Here is a 15,777-nt window from a genome sequence, read left to right on the forward strand (position 1 = left end):
TGAACTAAAAGTGTGAGAACGAACGCGAGCGAAACGTGTACGAACGAGATAATTAAACTATTGTTGAACTTAGCATATATATATGATTATATATACTTGAAAATGTGAAATACATTATATGTTCCTTTGCGTTTAGACTAATACATTTTTTTTGCATGTTGCAGAGAAGACGTCGTCGTCGTCGTCCCTCAATCCGAAGTGGTAGCTAGTCCTCGAAGGAATTTGCGTAGGCAAGTGATGTAAAGATGTGATTGTTAGAGATATAATATAAGATTGTTAGATTTCTAATATAAGATTATTAGATTATTAGAGTTAGCATATGTGAGTGTTAGAGATTATTAGATTATTAGACTTAGCATATTTGAGTGTTAGAGATAGTTAGAGATTTAATATAAGATTATTAGAGGTTTAATATACGAAACTTAATTAGACTTAGCATATGTGAGTGTTAGAGATTTAATATCCAATTATTAGAGATGTAATATTCGAAACATATTTGATTGTTAGAGATTTAATATAAGATTATTAGAGATGTAATATTCGAAACTTAATTAGACTTAGCATATATGATTATCTACCGTACAAATACACGACACTTAGACTTAGCATATTTGAGTGTTAAAGATAGTTAGATATTTAATATAAGATTATTAGAGGTTTAATATACGAAACTTAATTAGACTTAGCATATGTGAGTGTTAGAGATTTAATATAAGATTATTAGAGATGTAATATTCGAAACATATTTGATAGAGATTTAATATAAGATTATTAGAGATGTAATATTCGAAACTTAATTAGACTTAGCATATATGATTATCTACCGTACAAATACACGACACTTAGACTTAGCATATCTGAGTGTTAGAGATAGTTAGAGATTTAATATAAGATTATTAGAGGTTTAATATACAAAACTTAATTAGACTTAGCATATGTGAGTGTTAGAGATTTAATATAAGATTATTAGAGATGTAATATTCGAAACATATTTGATTGTTAGAGATTTAATATAAGATTATTAGAGATGTAATATTCGAAACTTAATTAGACTTAGCATATATGATTATCTACCATACAAATACACGACACTTAGACTTAGCATATATGATTATTTGAGTTTTAATACAAGATTAGTAGAGTGTTAATATTACGCTTAGCAAATATTTCTTCTATGAACAGATGGCTGATCGCGATGAGGAACAGATACTGTACGAAACAATCGCAGAGGGAAGCAGCCAGTACTGGAACGAAGAAGAGGGGAACGAGGATCCAAACCAGTACTTGAATGAGGAGGGGAACGTGGAGAGGGATGCAGAGGGGAACGAGGAGGGGAACGTGGAGAGGGATGCGGAGGGGAACGAGGAGGAGGCTAGTGGAAGTCATCCCTCCGCTGGACAGAAGAGGGCACGCGGACAACGAGGTGCCGCGAAGAAGATAGAGGGTCAGCACAGCATAACTGAGGTGGACGCAGACGGCTGACCTAGTGCCCCGGCAGAAGCAGCCAAGAATTTTGTACACCACAGCGGTTGGGTTGTGAGGGATAACGTGCCTGTCAGCAAGGTGTACTGGCGCAGAACAAGGGCACGCGGGGATAATGACAGCTTTGTCCCGGAATCAGAGAAAGAGATGCTGTGGACCAAAATGCTCGAGACATTCACGCTCCCTGCGGGTACGGAGAACATAGTGAAACAGTGGACTCTTAAGAAAATGGCAGAACAGTTCCAGACCTTCAAGGGAGATCTGTACCGGAAATACATCCTGAAGGGGCAGACACCGAACTTCGACATATTCCCGAAGCTAAGGGATCACTTGGACGAGTTCGTTGCTTACAAGACAGGTCAACAAGGGCAGGCGATGATGGAAAGAAACAAAGAAAATGCCGCCAAGAAGAAGTACCATCACCACTTAGGGTCAGGCGGCTATAGCGTCGCGATGCCGAAGTGGGAGGAGATGGAGGCAAGCTTGCTTGAGAGGGGTATCGAACCGGCCACCGCTAAATGGCTTGATCGATCGAAGTTCTGGTACTATGCTCACGGTGGAACGCTCAACCCAGTTGATGGCTCCTTGGTCTTCAGCGATTAGATACGCGAGGCTGCGAATCGACTAACGGACGCAGTGGAAGCCTCTTCTCAGGGCACGTTCCGACCCGACAGAGAGAAGGACGAGCTGTCACTCGCCCTACAGACTCCCGAGCATCCAGGACGAACACGAGGGAAAGGCGTGATTCCCTGGAAGATTGGATTCAAGGAGGACATCCACACGTACAGGAGTCGGATGAGGAGCAAGAGAGATACCGAGGCGAAGATTGCAGATCTTGAGTACATGGTATCGAGCTACGAGCTCAGCATGCAAGAGGAGGTGGCCCGGAAGGTGGATGAACGCATGGCAGCACATCGGTCACACGATCCCCAGCCGTACATACCTCCTCCAATGGTCAGCCCATCAGGCAATCGTAGCAACTACGCCTCAACGGGGCAGGTAGGATCACATAGCATGGACGCCATACAAACCCAGGACGAAACCACCTGCCTCGTTGATGAGATCACGCAACGGACACCATGTGAGCTGCATATTCCCTTCAAGAACTTATCAATCAAGGTATGCTCGATGTAATATATGATTTTTGACTCGTACGTTCCGCAAGTTGCTGCTTAGGTTGATTACTAATAGATAACCTCTCATCACGTGAAGGTGGCGTCGGGAATGGCCATCCCAACGGACATTTTAGGGACTTACCACTGCAGGCCGATTCCATCAGGATACTCGAGGGTCGAAGTTGAGCTGGTGGAAGCCGTGTACGAGGACCTCGAGTTGGACTATCCAGGAGGAGACGGTGAGACGCATCTACGAGACACAAGCCACGCCATTATACTATGGCGCAAGCGGTACATCATCCTCCCTGGGCGACAAGCGGCGTCTCGTGCACCATCTCCTCGGGCTCCGCCGTCTCCTCCTGCACCATTCCTCCGGCTTCTCCGCCTCCTCCACCTCCACCTCCACCGTGTCCGCCTGCACCTCCCAAGACAAGGTCTCGCCAAGCTCCACCTCCTGCCAGCACAAGGGCAACGAAGAAGGCCAAAGTTGACACCACCAAAAACAAGGAGCCGCCGTACGGTTGCAGTCAAGAGGAGCTTGACGCTTATGTGGCAGGAGAAGTGAAGAGGCAACTCAAGCCTCGGAGTCCTAAAAAGAAGATACCTATTGACCCGAGCGTGAAGAATTTCTTCAAGGGAATGTCCACCGCAAACAAGGAGGCCTTAAAGCTATCGGACTATGACCGAACACTTAGGAAAGCCTATTACAAGAAGTCCAAACCAGTTCCTCAGCTTGGAGAACAACCACACCAAGTGGTCGAGCCGTTGGTGACCGACGAAGACTTTGGCATAACGGATTTCATTTCGGACACCGGTCTAACTATGGCTCAGTTGGTTGGAGACGCACCAATCCCGAAGGCGAAAGTGGCATACAAGTTTGAACTCGGTAAACCGCTTGTCAGGCCTGAGCAACTGCAGTCCCTACCGACACAAATGTACAAATTCCATGAACGGTACATGGAAATGAGCGCCAATGGTAGAGAGATGTTCGGAGCGAGGATTAGAAACCCCGACTTCTTGCAAGGAGAAGATGTTCTATGGATCCATTTCAAGGATGTCTTCGATCTGTACCATCTGGACGCCCTCGACGTCTCTCTTCTGAGCGCATGGATTTTGTAAGTATCTTTGAGTTCGATTTGTTTCGTTCAATAATTAGCTCCTGGCATATATGTAAGCAATAATAATTTCCTTTCATAGTTGTAGAATGGAGATTCAAAGGGCCCGACGGCAGGGGGTTTACGATACTGGGTTCATCGACCCTCGGAAAATCAACACCGAAATGCTCGACAAGTACGAGAAAGACACAGAGGACAATCTCGTCCATCTCCTAACTCAGCAGCATTTCAAAACGTTCATACTATTGCCGTACAACACAGAGTGAGTTTTTATTATCGTTCGAACAAATTTCATTCCCATACATATAACATGTACATTCTGATATTTATCTCATCTCACGCATATTCCAGATTCCATTGGGTCCTGTTCTTTTTCGACTTGGACGCATGCAGAGTCACTGTGTATGACTCAATAAATAAAGAGGAGAAGGTTTTTGACAAGGTCTTCCAACTGATAGACAGGTAATATAATGCCATCTATTCCAAAGTCACGGGACTCTGTTGCTATTATGTTGATCTCGGGTAATAATTAATTAATCATAGCTTGCAACTGCACATGTAGGGCTTGGGATCGGTTCCGTCAATTGGTCCCGCGGGACTTGGAAAGAAAAACTTGGACAGAGGTTTCATTTTCCAGTGAGTACATGCATGATCCAAAATTATATTGAATTGAATCTCTAGTTACAGTTAATATAAAGAGTATATTAAATCTCTCATCGTTTCTCATGTAGTGTGCAAGCAGGACAAGGGAACTAACTTATGCGGCTACTATGTATGCGAGTATGCCCACTGCCTATCAAACCAAATATACACCACACGAGAGCTCGATGTACGTATACATAAACCATTCAAAATTTCATTGCGTATCGATTTGTTAAGTTGTTTATTAATTTCATATATTGATATGTCATTATTTTTCGAATGATAGCATATTCACATGAGGGAAAATCTCCCACACAAGGATTTTATCACGGTTGTTCAAGAACAACTGATGGGGTTCATCAACAAAGAAGTCCTTAATCCCGATGGTGAATTCTACTACAACGGATCGACAATTCATAACGTCGGTCCTTCCTCTTCTGACGTAACGCCGGCGTCGAAGTCGTAACTATAGCTAGCTAGCAAATGAATTGTACTATACATGCATGTATATATATATATTTATATATGTACGTACATTTACTTTAGTGTTAATATATATTTTGGTAACATATATGCACATAAAATGTTAAGTGCTTTAAATTATAAATATGTGTGTAATATATGTATTTATACATATATATACATACGCGCGCGCGCGCGCGCACACACACACATATATATATATGTTCGTGTTACCAACCGGGACTAAAGATCGCTATCTTTAGTCCCGGATTCGTAGTCCCGGTTGGACAACCGGGACTAAAGGGGGGTTACGAACCGGGACTACAAACGATTTCTCCACCAGTGTGAATATTTAAATGACATGTGAAAAAACAATAAGATCGATGTTTCCTCCCGCAATGAAAATCCATCTCCTACTTTTATGAGTTATAAGGGCTTTTAGAAACTGAGAAGGTTACAGCACGTGACAACCACGATAACCGCGTGGTTTTGTAAACCCTAGTCAAAACAACCTAGGTATGGCTCTGCGTTATTGGACTCTACTACCAGTAGTAGTGGCGATGAGAACTATTACGTCAAGCGCTGTCGATTGCTCTAGATGGGCATTCTTGATACGGGAGACACATATATGCAGCATCTTGTTACTGGAGAGAGAAACATAAAATTCATAGAGATTTGCTCCGGTCCAATAAAAATTATCTCGAGGTACCGATACCTCATGGTATCAAATCGTTTCCGATCGTTGGATTTAACAATATCTATCCTGCCCAGCTAGATCCAACGATCGGAAACGATTTAGTATCGTGAGGTATCGGTATCTTAAGATACTTTTTGTTGGGCCAGAGGAAATATCAAATTCGTAAATATACAGCGTGATGAAAATATGATCAGCTATGAGTTAGCCAACCTAAGGAGACTATTTTGATCGAAATATCATAATTAGTGCCTCACAGCTAATTCATGACAAATGTACTCCTTCCTATTTTAGTTTGATTATGAAATTCTCTTTTCCCGCAAAAAAATCAGCATTTGACAATATTATAATCTATTCTTTTTTAGAAAATTGTGCTTTTAACTGTAGATTTTGTTTAATATGAACCAACAAACTATAAACTAGATAAGCATAAACATGAACGTAGATAAATCTAGTTAATGAAAAATAAACAAAACTAAATTTTACACTAAATTATTATTAGAGTTGTCGCTTGTTAGGTAAGAAAAGAAATGAGGCAATTGATAAATAGCAAAAAAAACTGTTAATTAATTAATGTCACACGTACAAGTACAACCTATCATTTCATTTTTCCCTTTTTTTTTCAGAGGCGAAAGAAGTTCACTGTGCTTGTTCTTTCGGCACCGTTCACTGCTCCTTTCATGTACAGGAGGAGATATGTCACTTTTACACGCTGCAACTGGCGAATTGATCAATTAACCCGAGTACGTACTCCCTCTAGCGAATAAAAAAACAACTTTAATACTCCGTCTAGCGCGTTTAATAATGTACTTATAATAATGCCTTGCTTAGCTTTTATCAGTTCAGAAGACTTGATTCATCCGCGTTTGCCATGGACCGACCTGGACTCCCTTGACCTCATCTTGACTAACTCGGCCGACCAGTCAACGCCCTCCGTCTCTTCATCTTCATCTCTTCTCGTCAAGTACGCTACTCACATTTCGCTTATGCTTATACTCATCCATCAAAAATTAATTTTTAATCTTATATTTAGAGTTGATTTTAAGGTTTTCGATCGTTAAAAACATATATATAAAAGTTTTATTTACAAATTATTTTTCGTTTGTAAATATGTCGTCCTCGAGTAAGCCAAACGACGGGCATGTTCATGAGACATATTTTTCTTTGTTTTCCGTTAGCACGTTTTTCAAACTACTAAACTTTGTGTTTTTATACGAAAACTTTCTTATATAGAAGTTGCTTTAAAACATTAGATAGATCTATTTTTTAAGTTTATAATAATTAAAACTTAATTAATAACGCATTAATGATTTTCTCGTTTTACGTGACCGCCTTTTATCTTCATCCTTGTAAGAAAATCCAACGGGACCTGTGTCGAGTACTCGCTCTGTCCAAGAAAACTTAGGCTGTGTTTAGATTGGCCCAAAGTTTAGAATTTGGTTGAAATTGGAGACGATGTGACTGAAAAGTTGTGTGTGTATGAAAGGTTTAATGTGATGGAAAGTTGGAAGTTTGAAAAAAAAAACTTTGGAACTAAACACACCCTTAGCGTAAACGAGAATGTGATCTCTTTTAGTACAATAAATCTGAGTAGGGTTGTCCAGATTTATTATGTTAGGATCTCTTTCTAAGTTGAGTTGTTTATGGATGGTGTAAAATATAAAGGATATGAGCTAGGCCGATCAGAACATATATAGTTGGGTTCGTTTCTCTGGAGCGTGTAAAACAAATTATCTGGCTAATTTTATGATAAATTAAATATTTCAAAAAGAATACCTCTCCGTTTTAGGTTATAAGATGTTTTGACTTTGGTTAAAATTAAACTGTTTCAAATTTGACTAAGTTTATAGAGATAAATATAGTAATATTTATAATACTAAATTAGTTTTATCAAATCAATAATTGAATATATTTTCATAATAATTTTTCCTTGGGTTTAAAATGTTACTACTTTTTTTTTTACAAACTTGGTCAAACCTAAAGTAGTTTAACTTTGACTAAATTCAAAACGTCTTATAACCTAAAACGAAGGTAGTAAGTTATAAATAGTTTAATTAAATGATTTGAGCAATGCAGCAAAAGAAGAAAGATTAGTAAGAAAACATATTTCTGAAAACGTAGAATAAATAATCTATAGTAATATCCGATAAATAAGCTGTCTTATAATTTTAATTTTACATAGTACTTTTATGAGTTGTAAACGAGAAATGGTACATATACGTAACTCAGTACCTGGATCAGCTCATCGTATACGCTATCCAAGCCAAATTATGGGACGATATGATGCAAGCTTGGGACGATATGATGCAAGCTTGGAGGAACCACAAATTAAGAAGCTATACCAAAATAACTAAGTAACATACACTTAAGCGATGATGATCTTCCAACACATATAATTAATCACGTGACCTACGTTGAGTGTACATTATTTAAGAGTATTTTCTTAATCATTACCGTACGAACGTAAGATAGCACAAGTATACGCTAGTAAAATTTGTTTGCGATACACACCGCTAGAAAAAGTTCTGAAAAAAAAATCAAGTGAGACTTTAAACCTAGACAGCCAGCACATTATCTTGTGGAACTAGTCGGAAGACCACTAAGCATTTCTCAAGTTCTGGACATGCATACTTACGACAATGTCACATTAATTAATGACTCTTTTTAATTCCTTGCTCGCTACAATCATCAGCTTCATTTTAATTTAAATTTCAAATTTATTTATCTATTACCATAACTTAAAATTCTAAAGTTTATTCCTCTATGGCTTATCGTCAGTGATAGCACAAATTATCATAGCCTAGCACATACTCCTTTTGTTCAATATTATTATAACTCGTTTGTTTTTCTCACTTAAACTTTTTTAATTTTATGAATTTTGTAGGAAAATATAATAACATTATTAATACAAAACAAATATTTTATTAAAATACATTCAATGCTAAATTTAAGGAAATTAATTTCGTATAGTAGGCGTTGCTAATTTTTTATACAAACTTAATCAAACCGAAATAATTTTAACTAAAAAATCAAAAGAACTACAATGAAGTAAAACGGAATGATTACTAGCTAGCTAGGCCACATATCACTCCGTAATAAATGCAGCATCTCACTCTCGTCGTCCTCTCATTCTCTGGTCCTCGTCAACCATGGATACAAGCTAGCTTTGCTTCTTCTTCTTCGTCTTCTTGTACCAAATCATTCAAAGTTTTCTTTCTTCAAGCCTTCAATCTTCTATATATATCTCCCTCCATGATCAACCAGCTATAGCTACCTCACTCCAACAATCGCCGACCACGATGGCCACCACGAGGAGCGGCGGCGGCGGCGCCATCAGCGACCCATTTGCGACGCCGGGGTTCCGCTTCTACCCGACGGAGGAGGAGCTTCTCGGCTTCTACCTCCGCCACCGCCTCGCCGGCACGAGGCCCGACGTCGAGCGCGTCATCCCCGTCGTCGACGTCTACGGCTACCACCCGTCCCAGCTCGCCGCCGTGGCCGGGGAGGCGAGCGCGCGCGACACGGAGCAGTGGTTCTTCTTCTGCCCGCGCGCCGAGCGGGAGCTCCACGGCGGCCGGCCGGCGCGCACCACGCCGTCGGGGTACTGGAAGGCCACGGGATCCCCGTCCTGCGTCATCTCCTCCGCCACAAACAGGGTCATCGGCGTCAAGCGCACCATGGTGTTCTACCAGGGCCGCGCCCCCACCGGCACCAAGACCCGCTGGAAGATGAACGAGTACAAGGCCGTCGCCGACGACGCCGACGCCGCCGCCGCCGCCATGCTCCACCCAATGGCGCCTCCCAGGGTACACACATGAACTGATTAATATATGATGTGTTAATTAGTTAGTTAATTATGTGCGTGAAGTGTTTGATGTTTGTTCGAGCAGCTGAGGAACGAGCTGGGAGTGTGCCGGGTGTACATCAGCACGGGCACGCTGAGATCGTTCGACCGCCGGCCGCTCGATAATCAAGCGGCGGCGCCCACCCAGCAACAGGTGATGCCATCTTTGACGGCGGCGGCGGCGGTGAACACGAACCTCTGCGGCGGCGGCGGCGGCGTCGTGTTCGCCGGTGCACAAGGAGACAGCTCCCGCGACTGCAGCTCGTCGTCGGGGTCGCGAGAACTCGCCGGCGGCGCCGACGGGTCTGAAGACGACGCCATCGACTGGAACTCGCTCATCAGTAGCGCCACTGCTGATGATCTCGGCTTCAACACCGTCGTTGGTTTTGATCCTAGCATCGTCGGATCATGGCCACAAGTCTAGTGCTTAATTACGCGTAATATAAAAATAATCGAGTTTAGTGATCAGTTAGATTTTTTTTTTGCAAGAAGTTCAAAAATTATTGCTGTGTGTTTTGCACTGAGTAGCAAAGATGGGAGGATTAGAAGATGAATCGATTAGTTTGCGACTCAACTTGGTGAATTAATTAGAGTAATTAACATCTGTAGTAAGTAGAAAATCAAAATGAGAAGTTGCAGCAGAAAGTATACTGCGTACACCACAAATCCGTTCTTAAGCCCGACTCCGAATTAATCCAAGACGTACGGAAGATCGACCGAGACCGATTCGGAGAGGGAGCCGATTTGGCTTGGAAATCAATCGGGAGAGGGGAAATGGAATCGGATTCATGGGCGGCTACATAAGCAGGAGGCGAGAGGCCGCACCAGCTCATCATCATCATCTCATTCCCCGCGGTTCGATCCACCTCGCGCTCTCGTCGTCGTCGTCGTCTCCGGTTGATCGATCACTTCACTTCACGTCGATGTCGGCCATGGCGGCTCTCCCTGCGCTGCTCCCGACCCCGCCGAGGAGCAAGATGCTGCCGCTGCTCCCGACGCCGTGCCTCATCATCCTCCCGGCCAACTTCGCCACGTCGGTGGCCTCCAACGCGCCCAAGCCCGGCCGCGCCGACGCCGCCGACAGGTGGGACGCGCACAAGAAACCCACCAGCTCCGCGTCGTCGTCGTCGTCGTCGTCGTCAAGCTCCAGCAGCGTGAGCGCCAGCAGCGCCGCCGCCTGCGAGCGCAAAGAACCCGGCAGCCCAGCGTCGTCGTCGTCAAGCAGCGGCGGGAAGCCCGGGAGAGCCGACTCCTGCGAGCGCTGGGACACGAACAAGGCCAAGAACCAGATCATCAGCAGCGGCCGCCTCACGCCGGCGTCGTCGTCGACGAACGCGCGCTGGGACATGAACAAGATCAAGAACACGGCGCCGCCGTCGAACAGCAACAAGCGGCCGGTGAGCCGCGGGTCCGCCTCGGCCGAGCGCTGGGACATCAGCAAGAAGCATCGCTCGCAGGACGCCGGCGCCGCCGCTCTCGGCTCGGCGAGTGATCGGAAGTTGACGACGATGGCGAAGCCGCAGCAGCCGCTGTTCTCTGGGCCGGCGTTCCTGACCTCGCCGGAGCCAAGCATGCTTCCCATGCCCACCTTCTTGATGGCCCGATAGCTTCTGCTTGTGCATTTCAACTTCAGATGAATCGGACTGTAATTAGGATGGGATTTGATGAAGCATGTTATTCTTTGTGCGTCTCTGTTTGTGATCAATTGAATTTGATTGAACTTGAAATGGTTGTGTTTAATTTCTAGTCGTAAACTCGTAATGTCAGCTAGAACGCACATGAATGATCGATGATCTATGCGGCTGTCCTAAACTGTAACTTAGAGTTGTAGTCCCTCCTCTAAATATTTGACGCCGTTAACTTTTTTAAACATGTTTGACCATTCGTTTTATTTAAAAAATTTAAGTAATTATTAATTATTTTTTTATAATTTTATTCATTGTTAAATATATTACTACTACTCAAGTTTTTGAATAATATTACAAAAGTTTTTGAATAAAACGAACGGCCAAACATGTTTAAAAAGTCAACGGCGTCAAATATTTAGGGAATGAGGGAGTATATTGGAATATCTCAGGTGGTGTTTGGGAAGGAAGGACTAAACTTTAGTCCCTCTCAAAAAAAAATTTTAGTTCCTATAGAAGGGACTTATGCTTTTGAGGGTTTAGTCCCTCTTTCCCAATTACCGCTTGAGTTGTCATGTTCTTATTGAAACAATGATCTTCTTCATGGAGGCAAACTTTAACTTAGTATGATGTTTTCAGTTTTTCATGGGCTATATAGCAGTTGACATATTAATCGCTCAGATTTTTGTAACCACCAAACATGCAATAAGCAACGTAATGTGTTCGGATTAAAATAGAGAAAATTACATATTTACAAACTACTTGCCGCTAAGCAACGTCCAGGTTCAAATTAAAATAGATTTTTGAGTGTTGTTAGCACGAATGTCAGCACAAATTGGAGGGTGGAAAAAACAAGTGATTTTCCACAAAAGAAAATTGTCGACAAAGATTTAACAAAACCGATTTTTTATAGGAAAAAGAGGAAAACCGATAATGGGCCACCAAATACGTAGGCTTATGAAAACGGGCCTGTACTGGGATGGTGATCTGTGCGGCCCAAGATAAATGGCCTGGTTTACTCAACTGCATCGATGGGCTGTATTGTGAAAAGCCTCAGTTTTGTATGATGGAATAGAATGCAGATTTCCCAGCTTTGGTTAGATCTCAGTTGCTTTAACGTACACCATCTGTCCAGGGAAAAAAAAACAACCTACGGAGACAAATCTGAGCAGAGTTTATCTAGATAAGTCAGATGGACGTCCACAATTATTATGGGAATAAATCCATTTTAAAATACAGCTATATATATAAACTTTCCTATAATGCCCTCGTTGATCTAACAATTCGGGGATATGATAAAGTTACCAAATTGAATATTCGTGGCAGTGCAAGTTGATCTTGTGGCAGGGGCAGGATAACCCACGGTGGCAGTAGATAAGCACGTACGGTGTGGCAGCGAGTGAGAGACACAGAAAACAGTGGCAACGCGACAGCTAGCTCCTTGAAACTTTGCCAGCGGCATATACTCCACGTAGCGTCCAGTAGCAACGCACTGATCTGCTAGCTGCCAGCCTGAGTAGCTGCCAAGCCAGCAGCTAGCTAAGCGGCCGCCAGTGGAATCGAACGCGCGTGCATGCATGGGTAGCGTACGTGCACACCCACAGATCGATCGACGGATCGACGACCGCTGCCTCCCACCAACGGTCGGATTCGATCGCATCTCTCTCCCTCGCCGCGATGCGTGGTCCAGATGACGCCGCGTCTCCGTGCATCCGACGGCGCGCGCACGACGCGAAAAAAAAAAAGAACTAGACCGGCTGGTCGGACTGGGTCTCACGTTTTCTTGATGATGAGAAATTTATGGAAACTATGTCTAGTATTATGAGTTGGGAATGGCCTTATTTACCATGGTTCCTAACCCATCTTCCTCGTTTTCCACGTACACGCTTTTCAAACTACTAAACGATACACGTTTTATAAAAAAATTATATCGAAAAGTTGCTTTATTAATCATTTTTTAAAATTTTTTATAGCTAATACTCAATTAATCGCATGCTCGGTTTTCTGTAAGGAGGGGAGGGGTTCTCAACCCCTCCAAAAAAGAACAAAGCCTGAAGTCAGCGTCATGGTCATCCGATCCGCCGTTGTTGTAATATGTAAAGACGACCACCGCCAAGCTAGCAAAGCGCGGCGACGTCGAGGAGCTAGCAATGGATGGAGCGACGACACCGGGCACGCGCGTGTCATCACGCACGAGTCACTACGTACGACGCACGCTGCGGACCTACCGCTATAGCTAGCTAAGCTGCTGCATCGATCTCTCGCGCGCGGTGAGCGGTGGGCGCGCGTGAGAGGCTCCGCGCGCGAGCACGTATGTACACGTACGTCTAGTCCCGGTGTGCATGCACCTGCACCGCCGCGCCGTCTGCAGGCGAAAAACGCTCGACGTGGGCGCCTCGCGCACCACCCGGTTTGCCGTGCACGGCTCCCGAAAAGCCCAACCCCCAACATACACTAGGAGGAGTACACTACACCAGTGAATAGTGAGGTAAAGGCCGGGTGGTGTAGTACACATGTGTGTACGTCCGTCCAACGACGATGGATGTACGCATGCATGGTCGGAATGCAGCGGGGGCGCTCGATCGGGGTGACGCGACATGCTACGACGTCCACCATGTGGGCGCTGTCTCATCCGCCAACTTGCGCGCGCTGCCGTGCCGCACACCTCTCCATCGGTTTTTTTGGTTTTTAGTCCGTTTCTGCCTGCTGCTTTGCCTGCCTGCCTACCTGCCCACAACTTCACACTCTTGCCCCTCTCTTCCTCTCGCTTCACTCGCTCGCCAACAACAACAAGAGGTCCCAACCTGCGTCTGCGTGCGTGCGTCCGTCCGTGCATGGGTCTTCTAGCTAGCTAGCTACCCAGTGGTCGATCACTTGCTGGATTAGAGCTAATTGCAGAATTAGAATGGAGCAGCGGCTATACTACTAGTGCTACGACGTCTCTACGAGTATTTTACAAATTAAGACAATCAGTATATGTACTTACTCGAAGCTGGATCGATCGACCAGTTTTAATTTAGCCCGACCCCAGCAAACTAAAGGGCATGCGTGTGCTGTCACTAGTGACGTCAATTCGTGGCCACCATGCATGCGCCCGCCCACCGACCAACACCCTCCTCCGGTGTCGCGCCACGTGGCGCCCTCTCGATGCCACGGTCAACTCAGTCAACCGGACGCCCCATCTCTCCCACCCACTGTACGGCCGGTCACATATCATACGTAGTACAGTAACTACCATTACGGCATTACCCCAGCCATACAGTCACTAACAGCTCGTTCCGCCATCAACGAAAACTGGTTAAAAAACAGTTAGTACTCCATAAGCAGGCAGCATTTTGAGCCCCAAGAAACCTAGCAGGAGAACAAAGGTGTTAATCAACCGTCAACGCACGCTTCTTCCTGATTCGTTTCAGGAATCTGCGGCGTCTCCATGGCCTAAAAACCAAAAACTTGTAGCCCCCCTCACATACACTGCATCTGTAAATTAATATATATGCGACATGGACAAATATACTCAAAATTGTTTGGGAGTGGCAGCTGCACACAGTACGTGCGTATCGATATGCAGCTCATCAATTTGAACCAAAAATATAATATATTGTATGTTCTCTCAATAAAAATATCTATCTATTATATAATAAAAATCAATTAAATTTTCTAAAAAGTTATCAGAACTCCTACAGACGCTTTTAAAACACCACGTGAGATTCTCATAAATAAAAAACTTTGAGAGAAAAATGAAAACATCTAAACCTTTCGTTTTCATTCAAACTGTGGACCCACTATTTAGATCCATGAGATCTATTGTGTACAACTAAGGCCTTGTTTAGTTCACGAAAATAAAATTTTTAGGTGACACATCATACGTTTGACCGGATATCAGAAGGAGTTTTCGAACACGAATGAAAAAACTAATTTCATAACTCGCCTAGAAACCGCGAGACGAATTTATTAAGCATAATTAATCCCTCATTAGCATATATGGGTTATTGTAGCACTTTATGGCTAATCATGGACTAATTAGGCTAAAAAGATTCGTCTCACGATTTCCATGCAAACTATACAATTATTTTTTTTACTTTATATATATTTACAGCTCAATACATGTGTCCAAACATTTGATTTGACGTTTTTGGGAAAAAAATTGGGAACTAAACAAGGCCTAAGGCGTGTTCGATCTCTAGATTTGGAGACATTTTTGTTGAACGCAAAACAAGAAATCTCATTAGCACTTTATTAATTAAGTATTATAACTATTATAAAATCGAAAAATGGATTTATTTGCTTTTTTAAAACAACTTCTATATATAAACTTTAAAAAAAAACGCATGCCATTTAGTGGTTTGAAAAGCGTGCTAACGGAAAACGTATAAGTTGAAGAATAGAACAGAGCCTAAGGTTGCCAATCTACTCCACTGTCTTCCATAAGGAAATTGTGGATATTATAGGTACCATTTACGCTCACGACTAGGCTATCCGACTGATTGTCGGGGAAAGATTATATATAAGATATGTAAGGGATTAGGATTCAGGTATTACATTTACTTGTATATCGAGAAAATGGCATGTAGCCCTACTTCGATAAGATTGAAAAGTAGTTATAGGAGATTTAAACCGTATTGGGTTAAATCTCTAACTTGTAAACATATGTCTCCTCCGTCTATATAAGGAGAACAGGGCGTCCAATCCCTTAAGATTATAACCACAATTAAGATCATCAGATAAATACAACAAACCAACAAATATAATCTCTAAATAGGAGTACAGTATTACTTCTCATCAAGAAGGCTTAAACATG

General features: G+C 43.1%; 2 protein-coding genes across 2 annotated transcripts; both read left to right on the forward strand.

The window, feature by feature from the left end:
- The first annotated feature begins 8,658 nt into the window (after positions 1-8,658).
- LOC127755071 (NAC domain-containing protein 90-like) lies at positions 8,659-10,108 on the forward strand. The gene is made up of 2 exons (XM_052280707.1): positions 8,659-9,316; positions 9,401-10,108. The coding sequence occupies exons 1-2, from the start codon at positions 8,810-8,812 to the stop codon at positions 9,776-9,778; spliced, it is 885 nt and encodes a 294-aa protein (XP_052136667.1). The 5' UTR covers positions 8,659-8,809; the 3' UTR covers positions 9,779-10,108.
- Positions 10,109-10,125: 17 nt separating this feature from the next.
- Positions 10,126-11,032, forward strand: LOC127755073 (uncharacterized). Its single transcript, XM_052280708.1, has one exon. The coding sequence runs from the start codon at positions 10,143-10,145 to the stop codon at positions 10,959-10,961; it is 819 nt and encodes a 272-aa protein (XP_052136668.1). The 5' UTR covers positions 10,126-10,142; the 3' UTR covers positions 10,962-11,032.
- Positions 11,033-15,777: the final 4,745 nt, after the last annotated feature.

The sequence above is a fragment of the Oryza glaberrima genome, chromosome 11, assembly GCF_000147395.1.
Source record: "Oryza glaberrima chromosome 11, OglaRS2, whole genome shotgun sequence".
NCBI classification, from domain to species: Eukaryota; Viridiplantae; Streptophyta; class Magnoliopsida; order Poales; family Poaceae; genus Oryza; species Oryza glaberrima.

Bases quoted from the DNA above. Each gene is read 5' to 3' on its own strand.
- LOC127755073 (XM_052280708.1), top strand. From the start codon at position 10,143: ATGGGCGGCTACATAAGCAGGAGGCGAGAGGCCGCACCAGCTCATCAT.
- LOC127755071 (XM_052280707.1), top strand. From the start codon at position 8,810: ATGGCCACCACGAGGAGCGGCGGCGGCGGCGCCATCAGCGACCCATTT. The intron at 9,317-9,400 runs GTACACACATGA...TTGTTCGAGCAG, and splicing joins ACCCAATGGCGCCTCCCAGG to CTGAGGAACGAGCTGGGAGT.